Genomic DNA, 24119 nt, shown 5'->3' on the forward strand with positions numbered 1-24119 from the left:
AAACCCTGATCCTCACCACGGAGATGAGCAGCTTATCCAGAGTGATGAATTTAATGACCTTCTCTGTAATATTTTTGGCCATGTCGCTGTCTCGAGGATATTTCTCTTTCCTTTTGAAAGTATCCATGAGTGTTTTCTGCTTTGGTGTCTTTGCCTGTATTGCTTGAATGAACTTGTTGTTTTTTTATATGACATATCAAATGTGTAGTATTAAATGCAGCTCTTTTGTTACCCCTCCGCGCAGCAGTCATATTGCAGATGTTACATGTCGCCGTTGGACTGCTTTCACTTTCTAATTTAAAATATTTCCACACTGCAGACACTTTATCCACAGGTTTGCCACAGAAACGTTAGGCACACATCTGAGTTCTGCCACAGATTGTGCTCTGATGTAAAAAAAAAATAAAAAATTGGGCTTGGGTCCACGTTCAAAATTGCTGATCCTGATCAGTGTAAAAATGCCCATATCGGCCCTGATCCAGATCCTGCAGATCGGATTGGGACATCCCTAATTACAGCCACCAGTTTTAAGGGCAACTAACAGGAGTGTCCTGTGAAATCTAACCTTCAGTGTTTTCTCTTAACCATGACTTCTAAAACATGAAGCTTTCTGGTAACATTTATCAAATCAAATCAGATCAAATCAACTTTATTTATAGAGCACTTTTCATACACAAGCATGTAGCACAAAGTGCTTTACACAGGAAACATAGAACAATAATAAAGAAAGCCCATCCCTCCCACCGCCAATCTGCCCGTCCTCTTGGCGGCTACGTCCGCGGTTTTAGACAGAGGGCGGATAATTGAGGGTCTGTTTTGGTCCGCCGATTTGCCGCCTCTGAGGGTACACTTATTTCCACCTCGCCTGCTAGATGGGCAACTGGACAGCCACTGAGATCCGGGAGATGCTAGCGTCTTCTGGATCTCTAGCTTGTTGTTGTAGCCCAAGCTAGGAACGGTCGCTACTTTCAAATTAAAAGCCCCCCGCTAAGAACACAGTTCTAAACTCCAGTGGGGTGCAATGTAAAGCTCTTCTTTTGAAGACAAATTCATTGTCAATTGTTCACAGCCCAACTTCGAGCTTCACGTCACGTCACATGTTTACCTCTACCTCTGAGGCGGCTTTTGGAAAAGGAGGAATATTACGCCTCCGTTTTGGAAATCCGACCACAGCAGTTATCACATATCACCTAGTCAAGGATACAGCCCCAATAAACACTGTACAACATGAGGGATTAAAGGATGCGCTCTCATCTTGGAGACTAACTTTTTTGTTTTTACTTTCGTAAAAATCAATGATAGAACTTCAACAAAACAAAACAAAAACATTGCTTTGGCAGAGGCATAGTAGTATGCCTCTGCCATACTACAATGTTTTTTTTTTGTTTAAGTTCATCAGTGCAATAAACATTTTGTGAAAGAAATCGTGCCAGAGAATCGTGATTCAATTCTAAGCAAAAAAATCGTGATTCACATTTTTTCCAGAATCGTGCAGCCCTACTACATACACGCACACATACATACACGCACACACGCACACACAAACACACGCGCGCGCACGCACACACAAACACACACGCGCGCGCACACACACACACACACACACACACACACACCCCTGCACACTCTTACTACTGGCAATAGGGAGACATGGCAAGGCACTGAGGATTGAGGAAACGCCACCTTTGGGGCTGTCCACACTGGGAGGAGTCACAGGCTGTGCCACGGGGGGCACCAGTGCCCAGGCCCCCCAACCCTGACAGCCAACAGCTGGCCGGGCCAAAGGGACCCAAGGACAGCACCCCCAGCAGCAATCCAGACACAGCTCCCAGTGTGGAGGACCCCCCTGAGGAAACTCTGGAGTTAACCCTTAAAAACTAAAAACATAAGATAGGATAAAAACCCTGACAAAAGATAGTTAAATGGAGTGAACAGTTAAAAGGATAAAATATGTAAGATAATAATAAATAAAATAAAATAGTATCGAAGATAAATAAAAATAAAATTATTTAAGATGAAAATCATTTAAAAACATTTTTTTTTTTAAAAACAAGATAGAAACAACAACATAAAATAGGATAGAACCACGTAAGAATGGAATAAGAATTTAAAATATTAGTTAAAAGCCTGATTAAAAAGGTGTGTCTTTAACCTTCCCTTAAAAATATCAACAGTCTCTGCAGACCTGAGGTTCTCCGGCAGGCTGTTCCACAAGCGGGGGCCATAGTGGCTAAATGCCGCCTCACCGTGGGTTTTAGTTCTTGGTTTTGGTATGGATAAAAGGCCAGAGCCAGAGGACCTCAGGGTCCGCGAGGGTTGATATGGTAAAAGCAGGTCAGATAAGTAGGAGGGCGCAAGGCCGTTAAGACATTTAAAAACCAGTAAAAGAACCTTAAAATCGATCCTGAAGCGCACGGGGAGCCAATGCAGTGACTCTAAAACTGGTGTAATGTGCTCCCACCCTCTGGTCCTCGTCAGCACTCGTGCGGCTGAGTTCTGTAATAATTGGAGATTTAGAGTACTCTTTTTGGGAAGACCAGAGAGCAGGGCATTACAATAATGTAAGCGACAGGAAATAAAAGCATGCATTAGCACCTCCGTACTGGCCTGGGAGAGAAACGGGCGGACTCTGGCTATGTTCTTAAGATGATAAAAACTTATTTTTGTCATATTTCTGATATGTGGAATAAAATTCAGCTCAGAATCAAAAATCACGCCCAGATTTTTTACTGATTGTGTTGGTTTAAGATTTTGTAGTTTTGGAAAAAGTTTCTCTCTCTGGCCTTCAGGACCTATAACTAAAACCTCAGTTTTGTCCTGGTTGAGCTGTAGGAAATTCACTGCCATCCATGACTTGATGTCTACAATGCAGTTAAGAAGGGCATCAATTTGCTCTGTGTCATCAGGAGACACGGCAATGTACAGTTGTGTATCATCAGCGTAACTATGGAAGCTGATGCCGTGTCTCCTGATGACATCCCCAAGAGGAAGCATGTAAAGATTAAAAAGAATTGGACCTAAAATTGACCCTTGGGGAACCCCACATCCAATTTCATGGGTTCCTGAGGAGCATGTATCCATACTTACATAAAAGCATCGATCTGTGAGATAAGAACAAAACCAGTTGAGGACAGTACCAGAGAGGCCGACCTGATGGCTGAGTCTGTTTAATAAAATGTGATGGTCTACTGTATCAAAAGCGATGCTTAGATCCAGTACAACCAACACTGTGAGCTTTTTGTTATCTAAATTCCATCTGATGTCATTTAAAATCTTTAAAAGTGCTGTCTCGGTACTGTGGTTTCTCCTAAAACCAGACTGATGTTTCTCTAAGATGTTATTTCTGTTTAAACAGTCATTAACTTGGTTAAAAACCAGTTTTTCTAAAATTTTACTTAAAAACGGTAGTTATAACGGTTATCAAAAACGGTAGTTATCAAAAACGTTGGGGTCTAAGTTGCTCTTCTTAAGAAGGGGCTTCACCACTGCCGTTTTGAAGGCGGTGGGAAAGAAACCCGTCTGAAGAGAGCAGTTCATGATGTTTAAAAACTGTTCCTCAAAGAATCCATAAAATGATTTTAAGAGTGATGTGGGAATTGGGTCTAAAAGGCAGGTTGTTGGGTTTACTTGGGAGAATACTCGACCAAGTGTCCTTGCATCAACCAGGGCAAAACTCTCCAGTGTTTCCTCAGGCAAGGACAAAAGTTCAGATGCGTTAACAGATAAAACTTGATGGGATAAGAGGCAGGATCTGATGTCCTTGATGTCATTTTGGTTCTGAAGTGGTCTGCAAAGTTCTCGCAAAGATCGTCTGTGGGTGTCTTGAAAACTTTATTAGAGTTAGAACCTGTTAAAATATTAAGGTGGAGAAGAGGAATCGGGGGTTGTTTTTATGGTTGGTGATGAGTTGTGAGAAATGGGAAATTCGTGCCTTTATAACTGATAACTGTTAGTGTGAATATTATTATAGAAATTATCATATAAAACACACATTAGTCATGTTGTGTCTGTTTCTAAGTTTCCAAATATTTTGTCTTTCTCTAATTAAAAAGTGTGAGAAATTAAGACATAGTATATACCATTGTCGTTTCTGCCATGTTTTTGACTTCTCTCTCACACAATGCTCGTAGTCTTAGTATCTTTTTAGTTAACCAGCAAAAAGCCAACAGGATTAAGTCAAACGGTTGTTGTAAAATACCCTGATCTTTTTCAAAAAAAAGAATTTGAATGCAAATGACAATTGTTCAGGTCTTAAATAAATGGTCTGTTAATTTTTACAAATCCAGATGTGAGTTTAAAGATAGCCCAGCTATTAATGCTGAAAAAACCCCACAACACTCACATAAGTTAAATCAAATCATGGATTGGGAGAACTGTGAAACCCCTACTGTGAATGCAGGACAACAGCGGCTGCTTCCTTTAAGTGTGCACAAGCTATTGAGATTAGTTTCTTCAGGTACAGCCTTTTGTACCCACAAGTTGTGTCTCATTATAAAGAGAAAGTACTGTAGATATTTTACATCTTTTCACATTCAGCTCTCCTTTCTTTTAGGTGCAAGTCATGTTTTTTTTGTTTTAATCCCCGTACTTCAATATGTGGTTGCCGACTTCAGTGGGAAAGTTGTCATGAGTACCTGTGGGGTCATCAGGGGAGAAGTAACCTCTGCCGCTTGTCTTATCAGGTGGCATCATCCTCACACTAGGACTGGAGGACCGGCTGCTGTTCCTGCTTCCCTGCAAGAGGACACAACACTTGTTAATCACCTGATATCACATACATATTTTCTTACATATGGATACATGATTTGTAGGCCATGACATTTCTGCAGCACCACAGTAAGGGATGCATGATATGGATTATTTTCAGACAATACCAATAACAGATGGCTACCTGCTTTTCATGGCCGATACAGATAACAGTTTGTGTCATATTTTTGAATTTTAAAGAGAAGTTCCTAACCTATAGTTTATGCACACCTGAGGGTAAGAAAGGCTCAGATGTAGTGAGCAAAGATGGATGATTTAATATTCCACATCCTATGTTAAGATTTGTTGTGTTAAAACTCATTGACACCCTCCTCTCAGAGTACTTTGTCCTGTGTTGTTGTTCCTCGTCCCTTTCTTTTCTGTGTTTATCATCAGATTGCAAACCCATTGTAAAGGGGGACACAGTCACCTACTGTATAGCAGCAGCAGCAGTAGTAGAAGTACTGAGTGTGTAGATACTGTACATTTCACCTTTATCTTTTCTGATTTGGTTATTGCTTTTGGCCTTACTAAGATTTTGATAATGTTTTGATTTATTGTGCAGCCCTAATGCAGTTTTACATCCCGAGGTCCTGAGACCATGCGACCCCAATTTTTAAATGGCCCTCTTTTATACTCTTTTGAAATGAATCATCAACTTTCTGGTGGCCTGCCTGTTGAGGAACGTCAAACATGAACAACATGTTAATGTAGACAAGTTAGACACCATTTTAATCTGGACTTAAACTAAAACTCTGGCTCGAGTCAAATATCCAGTTCAAACAATGTAAAATCTGAATAATATATTACCAAAATGCAAACATGTTAATTTGTATGCAGATGTAGAACAACACATTCCATCAAATCTGAGGTTTATTGTATGTTACCAACACATTTCAGAGTATCTCTCTAGATCCCAACATGGGAATCAAAGAATCAAGATGGTAACCAAGCAAATCCACACAAACAACTCCATGATCAATGGTCCTGTCTCATCACTTGGAGTCTGGTAGTCAGGTTGATCCCAGAGGCAGTGTACCTTATCTTCTTTAGAAACAGTGGATTGTTTATAGTGAACTCTAAGTGAACTTTAGACTGCACAGTTCTGTGGGTTAACTACTAAACAAATGGAAACAACTGTTTGGGAAAGCCGGAGAAATGCTTTGAGCTCAGGAGCTTATTTGAAGCCGCATGTTGGAGGAGGGAGCACTTCGCTGTTCCAACACCAATGTCTTCATATTCTTGTAGCTGACATATCAAACACATGTCAAAACCTATGACACTTCCTCCCTAAGGACCGACAAAGAATGAATCACATTCTTTTGAAAGACAGTATCAATCAAACATCCACAAGGCTTCACAGGAGGAAAGAATGAGAGTAGCAAATATAGAGCTCATAAGGAGAAGAGAAATAAATCTGTAGGGGTGTGCTAGAGTGTAACTTTTCATCTAGCATTATTTAATGATTAAGTGTATAGAGTGTTCTGTGTATATCTCCCATTTTATATAACATTAAAATCACCCCAAATGTGCCTTTTTGCTGTGAAAAACAACTCTATATTCATCAGAAAGGCTCCTCTAACCTCCAAGTCTGTGAGTGGGTGGACACCTGTACATGACTGACAGCTGGCCTGGCAGGAGCACAGCGTTTAAGTTAAAAAGGACTTCTGCTGTTAACTGTAGTTTACAAGTCAATCAAAGTACAGCCAACATTTTGGAAGCAGTGGTCCTGAAAAATAAGGATCACAGCATTTAATATCGAAACTGACCAATGTTGACATGTTGACTAATATATGTTTTCGAGCTGGTCAATATGTTCAAGCCTCAAGGAAGTGCACTGAGCTGTAAAACCCCATAGGCTTACATTTTGAAAGAAGCAATTGTAAAACATGAATACATTTTTCTAAGCGTCACAAACAAATCTGAAATGGATCCAGTAAGTCCATTGCATGTGGAAAAGTTTAGCGACATAATTAAATTGTTTTATCACCTTTCAAGTTAGCAGAAGGATAAACCAGTTTCTAGTATGCATGTTAAATGGGCTATTTGTGATCAGGCCGAACTGTGCCTTCACTACCTTCTCCTCATTAACTGCTGTTTGTTTTCATTCTGTTGTTCCGTTTGTGATACGAGTTTGACAAAAAATACTGTGCATCAACCCAGAGAACCGGGTAACTTCATTTTCTTTCAGTAGTGAATAGGACACCATCGTCGGGCAATCACTATGTTTATATTTTTACAGTAATTGTAACAGAGAGAATGATTGCAGTGAGCAGAGGACGGAAATAGTTTTATCTAGATGAGTCTCTTTTTAACTTGCTAAATGTTATTTTCACAACTACCAAAAATGTCCAGCAGTGTCTTAAAGTTATAAACAGGCTTGAACAAGCAAGCAAAGAATAGTTCTTTGAATCCACATTTTATAATGTAACCAAAAACTAAAAATGTGAATGAATGTATTAATGAATGAAACTCACAAACCCTCTGCCACCTCTCAGAAACTTTTGCACGTTCTAGTGTCTGGCTGTTTCTTACCTGGCTGGACTCTGTGCCAATGCCTGGCAGATCCTGCACTGACCGACGTCTCTGAGGTTCACATGAGGCTGTTGACAAGATGGACAGAGAGGGGGAGGAATAAGACCCAGCAGAGTTTGTGAATAGTAATGGTGGGAGACTGGTGCCCATGTATACTTGAGGAATATCAAGACCAAACTGGGACAGCTGCACTGATTTAACCCCTAATATCCTGGCCTGACAACAGCTGTGGTTGGAAAGTGACCACAGTCCTAACATTTCCCAGCTCCACTGACAATGCACAACAAACACAAACACACACACATACACATCACAGTAGACTCAACATATTAACACAACAGCTGAGCCTAGTAATGTGAAGGGTTTGCACTGAAAGGATGGTTCAGGTAATCGGCAGGTGGTGAAGCCATGGTAACTTGCAGGTAATGTACATCTGCTGCCCAGATTAACACCAACATCCCTGATATCTCCTGTAGCGCAGTTGCAGTCAAAAAATGTTAAAAATCCTGTTCTATTTGCTTCAAAAGAACTTGAACATAGTCTTTATAGTCATCATGTCTCCATGTCATGACAGCTGTTGTGAAATAAGGTTTTGACAGCCGTGTAGCCCTCACGTCCTCAAAAGTTTTTTAGTAGCCTATTTATCTCACACACCTAAAACATGTGAGAGAGTAATTTAAAGGTGTAATTTGTAAAATATGCCAGAAATTTAAAGTAGCTCCTAAAATAAAGCTCTTAAATGCTCTTTGCTAGCTGTGCTTTGCTGTAGCTTGCTAAGCCAAACCCTGACTGAAGACAGCCTCAAAGACCGATAGAAAAGACAGGTGAAATAATACAGAGTTGATTTACAGTGGTTTAGACCAGGATTGTGACTCAAGGAATGAGAAAACAGGAGAGGTATGAGGTGGCAGAGAGGTGAGAGAAAGAAGTCGACATCAGCAGTGGGTGAAAACAAGCTGTGATATTGTAACATTTTACTCTGTGAATTGATGATTTAAATTGGAATTTTATTTAGTTTACATTGAGTTGGAATGAAGTGTGTTTTATGAGTCGATAAGGTAGTTACGCTTAACTTAGTTCAGTAGAAAAATGACACGTAAACTAAGAAAATGGACAGTTGTACTTTTACTGTTAGTAAGGAAATAGATGTCCAAGTATTCCATATTTTATATTTTATTACTTGTTTTGTTCCTTTATTGCAGACAAAGTTAAGAGAGTTGTGTAATTCAGCAAACTGGCTGTGGGCATACATCTTCCACCTGAAACTACAGGTGCTATTGGACCATCTCTTGAGGTACAAAGTGGTATTATGAGTGAGGACAGGCAGGGACTAGCAGGTTAGTATGCCAACTTCAGTAGATATCTCTGCAACACAGTACAGGGATGTCTTTGAAATAACATCAGCCTGTTTCTTCACATTTTGATCTTTAATTTTTGGAATGCTTGTGGCCATATCTTGCAAAGTTCTTCTTTGAGGGGGTTGATTTTAACAATGTACATATAGTAAACAGTAGTTTCTCAATCTTTTTCCCAATCAATGACATTTCCTGTGTTCCAACATTATGATATCCTAATTTTCTGTGCATTTTTGAGTCCCAAAATTCATCACAGGATTTGAAGATTTTGATTTGTTCAGTATTAAGCCCACTGATTGTTACTCACTAAGAGAAATGTTGACCTCACTTGCGATCTAAAATTAGCTGAAACAAACAAAGTCATAGTTGCTGTTGAGTGGAAAACTTGCTTGTCCAAAATGTCAACTTTTCAAAAGTTACTGAGAATAATTTTATAACTTAATTCCATTTTACACTATACAATGGTTAAGCTAATGCCCAAACACACGCTGACATAAAATCAATAAAAATACAAGGTTCACATAACAGCAATATGCAACAGGACTAAGTCATGTGTATTAGGACTGCACAGGGGTTTTTCATAATGTGTGCATATCCCAAAATTTACAAGACCTGGAATTGGTCAAGTAGATTGTTTCACACCTTCTCACACTTCAGTATCAACACAGATGCCTGGGTTTATCTGGTCTAGGCTGACTACAAGCGCCTATGGCACAATGAAGGCACAGCAAGCACGGAAGCCCACTTAATAATAAAGAACTCCAATGACAACACAAAGAATTAGTTGGATCTTAATTTTCTGTATCTTTTGTTGTTGTAATGTCCTGAGTGAAACTCTGCTGCAACTGTAGCTTTTCACAAAACTGAACCAAATTTAATGATTTTTTAAATGTATCCTTTAACAACTGAATATATGCAGTGTTACTTAAGTATGTACAAATCAGTAACAAATGTGGATGCCAATTCTAGTCTTGGAGTAACATTTCCTATTGCAACTTGATAGCAGGGGTGTAATGGTACATACATTTGTGCATGGATAGCCATTCAGTATAGGATAATTTGTGCGGTATGCGACTCTCTTCAAACAACCTGGTGATTTGCTCTGATGAACTTTGTCCATGTCTGGTGTGTGAGGAAAATAAATTCCAAAGTGTGAAACCTACCTTGAAAGCTGTGGCAGTGGGATAGAACTGATGCATTATCTATTTGATAGTTGCACTTGCACAGAAACTTTTTGACAAAGGGCCTTTGTCATGTTTTTGGTTTCAACATTGTCAAATTGTATTTATAGATTGTATTTTATGTGTATATAAAGTGTGTATATGTACACTTATATTTAAAAACTTGCTTGTCTCAAGTTGCCCCTTGAGGGACAAATAAGTATGCTGACTTGAATTGATTGTCTTCTTGATAAAAACCCATTCTGATGAGTCAGATATTGACTGTTAACGCAGATAAAAAGCAAAAGCTTCAATTTCGTCACTGTCATATAGAGCAATCTGGAAGCATTGTGGGTTCCCTGTAAATGACACTATGCAAAAAAGCAATGGAATGGACATAAACTGTGTGCAACATTAGTGAATCAAGCTTTGATGTCTTTGGTTAATTACACACAATCTGCCGTTGTCCAGGTTTTATCCAAATCCTTGACAGCTGCCCTCACCCAGGTTGGCTGGACATTCCCCCTTAATCACTTTGCCTTTTTGTTTCACTTAAATATCTAAATTGTTGATAACACTGAAGGTGATTAGGAATGACTCGCTAACCCTGCAAATCACATAAAACCTTAGTTGACAGCTTGTGAGTATCCAGCAGAGCTGTGTCATAGTAAGGTGTATGAGGGGGAAAATGTGGTTAACATTTGCAAATATCGTGGTTGGTGTCAAATGTATTAATTCAACCATTATCCTCCTCCTCCTGATCTTACATCAGAGGTAATAGCTGTATGATTTACAGTTGTTCCCACCTCCATCTCTCTTTCTCGAGTCTATTATGCGGAGAAGATGCTTAATAATTAAAAAAAAATAAAGTATTAAATTAAAATTGAAGTTTGGTGTTTTAGTGCTTTGATGTAATTTCAAAGTTAAAATGTATTGTTGAACTATAAAACACCCTACCTCTGTCACAGATCTTTCTCCCAAGTGTTTGATAACTGCATTTGTGGGATCAAAAAATGTGTCTGTACTGACCAATATACTGATACTGTTATTGTCATCAGCCCAAAAATCTGGCTTTTTTACTGACATACTTGATGATTTTTCTTTTCGTCCTTTCGCACTGTCTTGTACCGTTACCCCTACTGAGGTACATACTAGACATGAATTCTGTTTCCCATTACACTCCTGCTCGATGGCCACCAGGGATTTATGTGATGGGGAAAAGGCCTGATGTCCAGGTGTGCATATGCAATCATAAGTGCCATACCTTTAACCACATACACCAGCTGACTTCCTTTGTCACCAGATTAAATTAGCCACTCATTCAACGTGTCACACAAGGCTCCAAAATAGAAGCTTTTTCTGACATCCTGAGCTGTCCCCATTCCTTTCATCCATATCTCTGCTTGTAATAATAGCTCTGACCCTCAATGCGAGAGAAATTAATCAAAATGACTTTTTCAAAGTTAATGGATGTAAAGAGAGCAAGAGGGGGAGAACAAAAATTGCCATGCTTTCTCTATGTCCTCTAGGCATGGAAGGCAAGGACAAGCCCAAATGCAGAGAACTGGAGCACTGATTTTCTCCTGCCACCCATCTGCTGCAGCCAAGCCAGAGAGTTAGCAGAGAGGACAGGACCATGAGCTAGGAAGCTTATCTCATCTGTGTCACCTGATCTGATGCAATATACTGATTGGATTTCCTGTACCCAGCTTAAGATGTGTTGTTATTTAAACAGTTATAGAAAGACCCATCAACATCTTAGGAAACTGAATTAGCTGAAAATAGATTTGGGTTTTAAAAAGTGACACCAGATGAGAATATTAACTCATGTTCTGCTTCTGCCAACTGAAATTCACAGAATACAGAGAGACATAAGGCAACTCTGATGTGTGTTACTCCAAGATTAGCTAATTTGGGCCTTTTTTTAAATTACAGACAGCTCTAAAGGCCTTTATATACTATAGGTGCTGATTTGTGTGATTAATTTGCACGTCCATTACTTTCGAAGTGTTGTTTTTGTCAAGCATACTTTCACATAGCAAATATTACGGAGTGAAAAAGCAACATAATTCTTTTCAGAACATGGTAAATTGGAGCTTTTTCCCATCGCAAATAAAGACATTAGCCAATCATGCGACCTCCCTCCGTCTGTGCTGCAGTGCAACACAACAGAGCCCGGAGCCCTCTCAGACTGCCACTGTTTTTCTGCCAGTCCTGATGGCCTAGAGTTCGCATATTGGAGTTTATATTCAAGTTCTAAATACAAATTTGCATTGCTGATAGTATGCATAGTTTTTAATGCCAAATATCCGCAGGAAAGTCATTTCATTTTGTTTGTTTGTCTCGTCCACAGTTTGTAAAGGCCTCAAGACATGCAACAAATGAAATATGACTGAACCTTCTGGGGTTGGTATCATATGGAGTGACACACAGGAGAGGGACCATGTCAGAGCACTGCAACCCACGGGCTCAGCAAAGCTAGCTCCACCCGGTCACCAGGAAGCCCAGTGGTCTCATTATACCTGTGACGACGATCTTGGGGACATCCAGAATGGTGCCGAATGATGCCGTTTTACGGTGGCCTCGTTTATACTGGGGGCGTGCTGCGAAAACACACACATACACACACACACGTACAGCTGCGGACACAACAAGCATGCAGATGCAGACTAACACAGACTGGGGGCCCACAGCTGGACTGATAATGAGGGTCGCACACATGCAGAGCATACATTGTACGTGCAAGGGCAGCATGCACCCAGTCATTCCAGACGCTGTGGAGTGGCACTGTGCAGACTGTCGGAAGCCACTGCACTATTTTTCTCAGCACAAACAACAGAAGGCATTCAGCTCCAATGCTGTTTGGATACACAAAAAGTTCAACAAAGCAATCTAAGAGCTGGTGTTAATACTCAAATTACAGGAACTCTATTCTTTAAAGTTGCATTGAAATCTGAAAACAACAAAAACTCTGACGTATGCTCTGTGCCCCTGTCCAAAATCCTGAGGTTTTGTTCCAGCACGACAGCACTAGGGATTCTGCTGCCTTCTGTTTGAGGCTTTAAAGTAGGGCTGAAGTTTGACAGGCCTCTGTGTCCAGGGGCATCTGGATGGGTTCATATGAGGAATAAAAAAAAAAAAAACCCTCCTGGAGAGAATAATACTGCGTGCCTTTCCTGTACAAACTGTCTTAGTAGGTACCATACAAAATAAAAAACTAAAATTATATGAGCATGCCAGTCTTCCTCGTTTATCTCCTCTTCTGCTCTGCTTTCATGTGTGTTTGTGCTGTGTAATGCCTGGCTATACCTGCAGGTGCAAATGGCATCTTGGGCTCCAGCTCTGACAGGTCAGCACTCATTCTTTTGCTGTCAGATGATGCCAGGCACTGTGTTCGTGCAGGCAGACTCTCAACACTGCCCCCTCTGGACAGAGGCAGAGTCCTTAATTGGTCTCCCTGAAAGAAGAATAGGAAAACATGTTTTCTTCATCTTTATCTGTTATTTTTTCTATTTTCTGTTACATTTCAATGTCCAAAATGAGGACAAGAAGGAAGAATTGATTTACCTTTGGCTTGAAGTGAGGAGCAAATTGAGGCGTTATCTTGATGGTATCATTGCTCCCTTGAGAATCACTGTGCTCCATGTTTGCGTCACTTTTGTTGCTTGTGCTGGTGCCAGTGTAGTCCACATATGAGCCTGTCATTCCAAAAAACAGGACAGCTTTTATGATTTCTCAACAGTGGTGCCTTTCATCAAAGAGTTTACATTATTACATCTCATGACAGTATCTGCTTGTACAGATGGTTCACACTGAACACATTTGAAAGTAATAAACAATTTAACAAATGACAAATGTTGTAAAACTTTTCATTCGATTGATAAATTCCCAAAACTGCACATGTTCAGAAGAGTACACCCTTTCTGTACACTCAAACAACAGACTTTTGCCCAGTCTGGTCTGTTGATTTGTACATCAGTGCAAATATGTCAACAACAGTTCATCAAAAAAGCAAGACGGTTACCCTGAGCTTAAACTCAGTCAACTGCTTATATCAACAGGTGCACAAGTTTTGCGATTAAACCTACCTGAGGACAGAAATTTGACTTATTTTACTGCATTTACATGTTTTTTTTCCAGACATTATAAACTTATTCATTCCTGACAGAGGACAAGTACCAGTAAAGTTGTTTTTGATTTTAGCTTTATATCTTTATATAGACCTGTTAACCTTGCACAACCTAATATGTGTGACTGCACAGTTATTATTTTCATTGTGATGTATTGTATTAACACATTGGACCTAAAATCAAACAAATAACATAAAATCCTAAAATCTTCCTAGCTCAAAATTTATTTTTTTCTTTGAAAACCACAAACATGTTTAACAAATCACTTTTATAACTTGCATGCAAATATAAATATAAATTGTTGTTTGCTAAATTTGTACATACGTTTTTGAAATGTATGAAAATATATATATAACTATTTATATTTAAATGCAGGCAATGCCTCTGGCTCAGGTCTCCCTAAGCTCCTTCCAGCTCAGAGAAGAGCTGCACTGCCTGCTCCACATTAGTAGTCGCCTCAATGTTTTGACACACAAAACAACCCAAAAAATAACTACACTACACATTAAATATACACTCTGAACATGCTAAATGTCACAAATCTCCCAAATCTCAAAACTCGCTAACGCTGTTTCTCTTTTGTTGCCGTCCCTCACCACTTCTTGCTGCTACGATACCTTACATTGGTCATGTGTCCGTCCCCTCCAGAGGGTTGAAATACATTTGTTAAACATAATGTATTTCTCTCTTGCACCCGCTCTATTGTTAACTACTTTTATTTCAAGATGTTGTATCTTGGACATCTATGCACTTGATGCACCGCTTTAACATGCTTCCCGTACTGGTTTGAAGTTTTTGTTGCGCTTGAGGATGACTGTGGTACCTGTACTTGTTGCAGAGTTGCTCTGTCCCTCATCTGAATACTGGTATGGATATTGCAGGGGTTCATCAGACCCTGGGAAGTACTGCAAAATAAAAAACAGACAAGATAGAAGAGAGTAAGTAGCATTGTATTTAACAAACCTTAAGGTTTTCATTACATCTGCCATAGTTTCCCTTGTGTCTCTTTGTTTGTTCGTTGGTTGGTTTGTCAGCAGGTTTACACAAAAACCACAAAACGGAATTCCACACAACTTGGATGGGTCTCGGCCAGAACAGACCCCATTAACTTATGTTGTGGATCTGAAAGGGACGGATCCAGGAATTTTTTACTCACTTACATTCTTAAATAGGGCAGTTAAAAAAAATAATTGTTAACTTCTAACAGAAATAACCTATGGTTCTTGATGTAAAAATAAGGCATACTTTAGTGGCTGGTATCTATGAGTGAGTACAAGAGTATAATGTGATGTGGATCAAGTAGATTCAAATATGTTTTCATGGATGGTTAACTTTTTTCAGCTGCTTCATTGTTACAAAAGGGATAGATTCTTGCATCTACCACCAACATGCAGTTGACATAATGGGGATAGGTGCCAATGGTGATCAGGCTTGAATGAAGAGGAATGGGCTCGGAGGAGATATATGCACTACTGAATGCCGTTCTAGTTTCTAATGATACACTCCTTAATATTTTAAAGTGACTACGAAGAACTCAAAGGTTTTGTTGATTATAGCGTCCCGTTGACAAAAGTGTGACAATCTGTAGTAAGATCTTTGCTAGCACATGCTCCCGGCGCATGCATTTGTTCTGGAAGCGAGTGACAGAGAGACCACAGGATGGATTGCAATGAGGTAATGTTTTAACACGCGATATATGTGACTGGACCCGAGCACAGGCATTAATAACTATATAATAATCAAAGTGTGTTCGCTGATGGTCTTGTTTGCTGTTACACGTCATTTATAATCATCAGTTTCATAAACACTTAAAAGTTCCTGGTAGTCATTTTAAGTGACCCTAAATCCACATTTTTAGACCCAAGCACATAGTGTAGGAAAAAAATGGGGGTAATTCCAATATAACAACTTCACTTTCAGTTTTGGCAATCTAATGATTTGATTCTTGGGTGTCCGATTCAATTCAAAATTATTCTGGATTCAAAACAGATTTTCAAGGTCATTTTTCAGTACTTTGCTTCAGTATACTGAGTGCCAAACATCTACTGGTGTCATAAATCTGCATAAATACGATATGAAATACAACTTGAAATTAAGATTAATGATCTGCATCAATTAAAGTATGATTTAATTTGAAAGCATGCATGTGTATGTGCCTACCAAAATAAGGGGGTGTGCTCAGGCTGTGTTATTAACGTTAGAAGTCCAGCAGTGAGAGTAGCCTCTTTGCTAAACTGTTAGCTCCGGGGGTCAATGCTTGTTAAAGATGGTGAGCAAGTGCAGAGTTTTTGGTGTTAAACAGAAGAGTTATTTTCTTCACCAGAGTTTCACGAGGTTTTTTAATGCTGCGGTGTGTATTATCAGCTGTTACTGCAGATCGCTGCTCCACTTTGTTTTTCTTTTTGGTTCATTGCTCCCCACTCCATTAACATTAGTCGCTGTGTGACATTGTTAAAAGTACTCATAAATATATGGCCTACTTCACATTCCTCTAGCAAAGGGTATAATGGAACTTTAAGATGACTCTAGCGTGTACGTGCTGTGAATTTGCTGACTAATGCACTACCCTCACAGTTTAGTTCAATTTTTTTTACTTTCGTCACAATCACAAAATTAATTAAGATTTTTGACGTTGTGAATCAATTCTGGAGTGCAGCAGATCAGAATCAATGGATTTTTTTACACCCATAGTTTTGGTCCAGTTCCAATTGGTGCTGCTCACTTGTATTGTAAAAACAAACTAGACCAGGGGCAGGATGTTATGACCAACCATAGCTATTGTAATCACTTCCTGGCTATTTTCATAGGGACAAACTCTGGTTCTGCTCTCTGTGATTTCGTTTTAGAGAGGGTAAGCACTGTACAATTACCTTCATTAGATGAGTCATGATCTTCACTATCTCCTCCATGGAAGGCCGCTGAGAGGGGTCTTTAGACCAGCAGCGAGTCATCAGACTCTCAATGGGCTTGGGCAAATTTTTGATTAAAGGGGGTCTTGTGCCTAAATATAAAGAAAAATAAAAAAATAATGAAGTAATTGCTCACACAGAATCAAAGGAAAGAAATAAGTGTTGGCATCACACCTGACAGGCAAAGTAATATTGCAAATTTATGCTAAATCCCCTGTCTCCTGCTGCGAGAATCTGTAATGACTCTGGCAGGCAGATTCAGCGGTGAAAATATTAAACTTATCCTCAGGTACTATTAGTGTCCCATTAGTATTCACCTCCATCCATCTCTAGATCAGAATAAACTGCAGGCAGTGCTGCACAGGTGAACATGCCTTTTAGCTGCTCTCCTCTGCCAGGCTCTTAACTTTCTCCCAGCAGGCCTCGCAGGGCAGGCACGTCTGAGGACTCACCGTGGCTGACAGCTGGACATAGTCTTTGCACCCCCTCCCCCCATCCACACTGTCAGTGACTCACCGTTGTGCACAGCCCACATAATGCGAAAAGCTGGTCCTCCAATTTCATCAAAGGGCTTCCTGCGAGTGATCACCTCCCAGAGAATGATCCCCCAGCTGAACACATCACACTTCTCGCTGTAATTGCTGCCTGGAAGTACAGAAGAACACACAGCAACACTTAGGACCTTTTCAAAAAGGAAATAAAGGCCTCGTTTGACATCGCTGACTGACTGATTAAGGTAATTCTCAGTGGCACATTTGAGATGAGAGATGAGGATGTGCCTGAGAAAGCATAACAGCTTTTATCTCATCTCTGCTTTCAGAAGGGAGGAGGATGAAAATAAGGGAGCAATTTTTGCCAAGGAACAGCTCCTGTGTTGCTTAATTACTGGGCCTATTATTGCAGAATAAAGTGCACATCACACACCTATTCTAAAGTTGCTGCGCTGAGGCTTCCTGATAGCATTTTACACTGATGCAAATTAGTTGTAAAGAGTTCACTGAGAGGGCAAAAGTGAGTTGTTTAATTGCATGTCTTGTAATTTGCCTTCAAAAACAAGATAATGACTCCGGCTTAATTAATCTTTCCTGCTGACCCCTCTAACCATGAACATGCCTCATCATGTAGAAATATATTAGGATTCTGGCTAAATGCGAACACAAATTCTACACCGTTGTTTCCTAGGGGAAATAAAGCCACCAACATCACCCCATTCATCTTCTCACTATGCTTGGGAGACAACCATCAATAAAACAGGAGAGTAAGGCTGCTGCTGATGAATCAAGGCTTAATGCCTCTATGCTTGGAGCACTAAGCTGCCGTTGAGGTGAGAGGTGACAAAACAAAGTTGGGCGCAAAAAAGAGCACATACAATGGTGTGGGCAGCTTCATTTGATTGAGGTGATGCTGAGTGTATTTCTACAAGTCATACAGTAACTGGATACATGCGAACACTTTTGAGTTAAAAAACAACTGACAGGGCAGGTATCCAAAGCCCTTCAACTACTTGGAATGCCACTCATACTTGCCTTCAAATACCTCTGGGGCCATCCATGCTGCACTTCCTTTGTTGTTGGTCATGTGGGTCTGAATGTCGCATGCTGTTCCAAAGTCACATATCTTCAGCACAGTGCCACCTGCCACTAGAAGTAGACTAAAACAAAGAAAGCAAGAAATAACCTCCTTCTGAAGCTGAATTGCATTTAACTTTAAACTTTAAAGTCAGAGCTTGTTTGAGTAAACTTATAAATAAAGCTATAATTACACAAGCTAACACTGTGTTTTCCAAACCTTTTGACATGTGAGTACCTTTTCTCTCCTATTTCTCTTCAAATTGTTTAATTTAGACGATTTTCACAAGTCCAGAAAAATGCTTGTCTTTGTTTGTATGGATTTTTTTCAGAATAAATATCTGTTCGGCTCACTAGAAAACATAAACTTCCTTTTGGTTAACAGAAATATAGTTAACTATCTTGCTTACTCCTTCAATTTGGAAGTTGGGAAGTCTCAGGTGAAGGGGCTTGGGAACCACTGAAATAACAAATATGTCTTAGGAATCTAAGCGATATCCCAGATATAAAAGCTAAAGACATATTCTAATGTGACTAAACATCAAATCATCTATGTACTTCAAACTGCAAAATATATTGGCATATTTATGTTTTCTCAACAAAGGAAATATAAGTCCAAGTACACACTGGGGAGTAACTCTGGGAAGAACCATTACAGTAGAAATTAATTCCTGTACAATAACCCAGAGTTCACAATTTGTCACAATGCAGGACCTTGTTATTCCTAGAGACTCCACAACACTCCTCTAGGAAATGGACCAGCTGGTCATTCCCAGAGAGTCCTGCCAGGAGCTTTATTTCCACCAGAGGAGAGAAACAACGTCTAGGGTCTGGACATCCTTCTGCAATGCTGTGTTACTGTGTGTTCAGACCGATAACACAAGACCGCTTTAAAGGGACATTCCGGTTGATTGCTTTTCCATGGAGTCATAATCATACATTTTCATCCATGAGCAGCGGAACTCTACTGCACTCGGTAATCGTCGCATCGGGACTTCCCCGACCCGGAAGCTGATGGAGGAGAGTTGAACTCTGTTTTTAGCATCCCAATAGCTTCCCTAGCTAAGCTAGCGGAGGTTAGATGCCCCGGACTATGTGCTGAGACCCTATTTGTACTGTTGCTGAAGTTTGGTGCTGTTCTGAGCATTATTTGTGGCTTTTTGGTGGCGGTTTATATTTGGACCCATTTACTGCAGTTTATTATTGTCGTGTGGTTGTTTCTGAGGTTGATAAAACTCCGTAAATTAGCGGTCTGCTAACTTGATCTCTCGAAAGGGAGTCTAACACAGTTTCAAAGTGATTTAGACCATGGATTCAATTTACACCGGAATATCCCTTTAACTAAATGCAAAGGGCTGCGTTGGTGTGTGTGTGTGAGTTTTAGGCTTTAGGGTTTGAATACAGAGATACAGCCCAAGTCCAGCGTGATTAACAGATGCATCAATCAGATACAAGAACACTGTATGAGAAGGGATTTCAAAATAATGGAATTGTCACGAAAACTATTTATAATTTCTCTGTTGCATAAATGAAAAATTTCAAGTAATCCATCAATGCAGTACTTTTAGTTTAAACGATTGTTTTTTTTCCTCATGCATGTTTTCATTCAACATTGTCACACTTACACAAATGTTTTACATCCAATTTGTGCAAAATCTGGTATATTAGTGCATTAAAACAAGTACTTGCTTTGAATTTTTGCCATGGATGATCTGTCCTTTGAAGTCTTACATTTTCTTTTAAAACATATAATTTCCAACAATGTTCAAAGCCAGATAAATCCACAAGTTATCTTATGTCTTGGTATACCTTGGTTTTGGTATGTTTCATTTGGTCATCACGGGCACTCCTCCAAGGATCGCTGCTACATTATGCTTAATAAACAGGAGTGAAGATAAATCAATTTTTTAATCCAGAATGTTCAAAAGTTATTTCAGAGCTCTCCTCAGAGCAGACTTCAATGTGACTCCAGAAGGTCTGGCATTGCAACCAACTCTCATCTCCAGAGCTGGCTGACTCTAAATAAGATGAGCAGCACTCAGCAAACATCTTGTTTTGTTTTAATTGAGAGACCCCAATCGGCAGAACTTCATATGTTGAGATGTAAAGATCTTAACCATATTTTAGATCCAAAGTTTTGCAAACCACAGAGGTTGCTCAAAAAAACACTTGCATACTTCTTCCTCATAGCATCAGACAGCCTGACCAAAGTTAGGCATTTGTTGAACAACATAACATAAATAATTCAAAAATGTAAAGGAAACCACAAGGCACTTCATTGGGACAGCGACACAGTAAACAAGAGAGAGTGAGGTGAGGAGGTGCATACTTGGGTGGCTTGAGGTCCCTGTGAATGAGAGCCTTTGGTTTCATGCCATGGAGATAGGCCACACCCTGGGAACACTGAAAACACCAGCTCATGGCATGGGAAGCAGTGTAATAGGGGAGGGGTTCAGCACCATGCAGCACTGTGGACAAGAGAGCACAGTCACAACCACCAGCACCACAGACAGTAAACCCCCAGAGAAACTGGTCAAACACGCATACACACCCACATACTAAACATAGTGTTGCTTACCTTTCTCTTAGAGCTTCTCTAACTAATTAAAGGTCCCATATTATACTGTTTTTCATCAATTTCACACAGCTGTCAGAGGTCCAACAACTCTGTATTCGATATGTATTACCCCAAACACATCCGTGGTCCTGCACTCCAGCTGTCTAAAAGTTGCTCTGCTGAGCTGTATTCAGAGCACTCTGTTTCTGTGCCTGCACCTTTAAATGCTAAGGAGCTTTGTCTGTCAACGCCTACTTGGGGAGCCTTGCCTGCTACGTCACCCTCAGGGAGAGGAAGCCCCTTATGCTAACGGTAGCATGCACTAATGTTTACGGTGGATGTAACACTATGGCTCGTGGAGATTTTTTCGTTCAACCGAACCAGTTTGACCCAGAATTGGACCCAGAAGGAGAGGCTTCTGAAGAAGTACAGACTCTGCGGCTGCAGCAGGACGTTTTAGAATGGTTAGTATGGCTAAATAATGTTAGTTTGTTTGTATGTGTTGTTACAGTTACTACCGTGTAGCTAATGGCTAACAGCTAGCGAAAGCTGTGTTTGTCTCAAACACAGTCTCCAAACTCTTGGACACTGTTCGCATAGTATCTGTCTCCAGTCTGCACGTTTCCAGACTTTTTACTGTGACAACCAAGCTCCATCGTAATATTATTAACACCACACTCGCTTCAAACGCCATTGCATAGCGGACCGAAGTGGAGCTAACTAGTTTGCGAGTTTCCAGCTGACTTCACCATACTCGTCGGCAACTGTAAATACTATCAAACTACAGCGACAATTATCGGTGGCTCGGGTGCAGTTGCTGCGTCCGGTATGGTTGAGACTGATCCTTTTATGAGGATCAGTGTCGAGGCAAAGACAGCGTTGTACTGACACTCGTTACTGAAGCAGTCCGATGTAAAGTGGATAGCACACAAATACAAGCTAACACGAACCGCAGCCGGCACGTTGTCATTAAAAAGGAAACACAACCATGGTCTCTTCTGTTGTTCTGTAGCTGGGACAGAATATAGGCACTTATGTTGATTTATACAACCAACAACAGAGCAATTGCGTGTCTAGCTCTGAGCGACAACGTTGTGAAACACTGCTGTCTCTCTGCTGGACACACCGAACTTCACCTCAGGGATGAACGCCCCTCTCTCTGATATCTCCTATCACCACGCAGAGGAGGTCGGCCTATGATAATGACTCCTTTCGTTACGTAACGAAAGGAGCAGAATCTGAACAGCCTGTAGGAGCGCCTTGTTACCAGTTGGTGGGCTGCAGAGACCATGCAGGAATCACTGGTTTTCCTCATTCTGGGAGTTGGCAGGCTGAGGGAGGACCAGCTTATATATGTCGAGAGCAGAGAAAACGTGTTTTTTATGATATGGGACCTTTAATTCCAGGAAGAAAAACTTAAAAAACTAAAATATATAGATCAACAACAGAATTCACAACTCAGCTGAATCACATCAAAGTAATAGTACCAGAGGGTATTTCCCAGGAATAACTTTGATAGAGATCCAGTAACTAGGGATGGGGTAATAGTTGTGAAGTATGAAGCACTGCAAAAAGTCCCACGCGATGGGTTTTACATCTTAAACTAAAACTTGCCAGTATGAACCTCTTGGGAACGAAAGCTGTTCCAACCACTGATGAGTTTGGAAAACAAATACGACGTCTATTCACAGTATGAATCACTCATGCATGTAAGAATTACCTGCAATAATTCTTTCAGACTTGAGAAGTATCTTATTGTACACACTGGGACAACTATTTCCTGTTTATTACAACTTAGGCCTTATTTTGAATTTTTCGTGATCCTTATATCTGGGAATACAGTGACATTGCTTCATCAAAGTCCAAGTCCAGTTCATCCTGTTTAGTAGGGATGTCCCCATCCAATCTGCAGGATCGGGATCGGGCCCAATATGGGCATTTTTCCACTTATCGGAATTGGCAATTTTGACGGTGGACCTAAGCCCGATTATTTATTTATTTAATTTTTTACATCTGAGCACAATTTGTGGCAGAACGCAGACGCGCACGTAATGTTACTCTGGCAAACCTGTTGATAAAATGTCTGCAGTGTGAAAATAAATTAGATAGCGAAAGCAGTCCAACGGCCACATGTAACATCTGCAATACAACTCTGGGCTCTGTGGTAGAGGATCAGGGTTTTCTTCATCATCTGGAGTTTTTGACTCCCCGGTATGCCCTACCATCTTGTTATTACATTACATTGACTCTACTTTCAAGTTACAACGTGCCGGTATGTGCACTAGTTTCGTGGGTCTCATACAGCAGAGCATGTAAAACAGGCCATCGAGGAGATGCTGAACACGTGAAATAGACAAGCAACGCGTCTATGTCATTTTATGCACACACTTCAGCTGGCTGTACAAGAGGTTCTGCTGTCACAGTGCAGCGTCACAGACCCACCCGCTAACAAAAGGAAGGTGCTAGGCCAATGGTGCAATAGCATTATTATCCAGGAAAAATATTAGTTAAGGCTAAGTATCGGATCGGGACTTGGTATCAGCATTTACTAAATATTAAAGACTCGGATCGGGATCAGGGTAAAAAAAAAAAAACCCTGATCGGTACATGCCTATTGATTGGGATTGGGCTGGCGGAGGATGCCATCAGCATGACAGTAATCGATTACTGAGCCCTGACCACTGTAGCATGTAGTTGCTGTGAAATATACATCTCCATGAGATCTCCCTCTTTTCAAACCTGTACAGTTTGGTCAACCCAAGATTTCTGCAGGCCCCTGTTAGTATGTTTCTCTCAACGTGCCTTTGTTATTTGCCTTTCTTAGCTTAGCTTCCACAGTATAGATATCGGACTAACATTGTTTTTCAAGCTTCTAAGGCTGAACATGGCTCAGTTATGCTCAGCTCAGCGAGAGGGACAGTGGGAAACGGTGATTACACAATACCTAAAATTCAGGAACACATAGCGAAATCCATTGTATGCATAGTAGGCAAAAGTAAATGCAGGAAATCTATCTGTTAGCTGTGGTGGATGTTAAAGCTAGGGTCTGTAATGTTGTTCAGAAACACATTTTGTTATACTGGGTGAAATGATCCTGCTATCCTGAGAGTAGTCAATACATTATGTACTCAGAAAAAGGAACGAAAATAATCGGACCTC

The 24119-nt window shown here is 40.3% G+C and overlaps 1 protein-coding gene across 4 annotated transcripts in view; it reads right to left on the reverse strand.

The window, feature by feature from the left end:
* Nucleotides 1-24119, reverse strand: part of map3k7 (mitogen-activated protein kinase kinase kinase 7) — a 35371-nt gene that overhangs the window by 7331 nt on the left and 3921 nt on the right. For 2 of the 4 annotated variants that reach the window (XM_030405417.1, XM_030405418.1), the window contains exons 6-15: nucleotides 20733-20871; nucleotides 18362-18486; nucleotides 17352-17480; nucleotides 16797-16927; nucleotides 14750-14831; nucleotides 13364-13494; nucleotides 13106-13253; nucleotides 12319-12399; nucleotides 7282-7349; nucleotides 4635-4734 (exon numbers count right to left, since the gene is read on the reverse strand). In XM_030405417.1, the coding sequence (XP_030261277.1) occupies nucleotides 4635-4734; nucleotides 7282-7349; nucleotides 12319-12399; nucleotides 13106-13253; nucleotides 13364-13494; nucleotides 14750-14831; nucleotides 16797-16927; nucleotides 17352-17480; nucleotides 18362-18486; nucleotides 20733-20871 (1134 nt within the window). The remainder of the gene's footprint in view (nucleotides 1-4634; nucleotides 4735-7281; nucleotides 7350-12318; nucleotides 12400-13105; nucleotides 13254-13363; nucleotides 13495-14749; nucleotides 14832-16796; nucleotides 16928-17351; nucleotides 17481-18361; nucleotides 18487-20732; nucleotides 20872-24119) is intronic. The other 2 variants (XM_030405419.1, XM_030405420.1) reach the window with 2 other exon arrangements.

This window comes from Sparus aurata, chromosome 22 (assembly GCF_900880675.1).
Source record: "Sparus aurata chromosome 22, fSpaAur1.1, whole genome shotgun sequence".
Taxonomy (NCBI): Eukaryota; Metazoa; Chordata; class Actinopteri; order Spariformes; family Sparidae; genus Sparus; species Sparus aurata.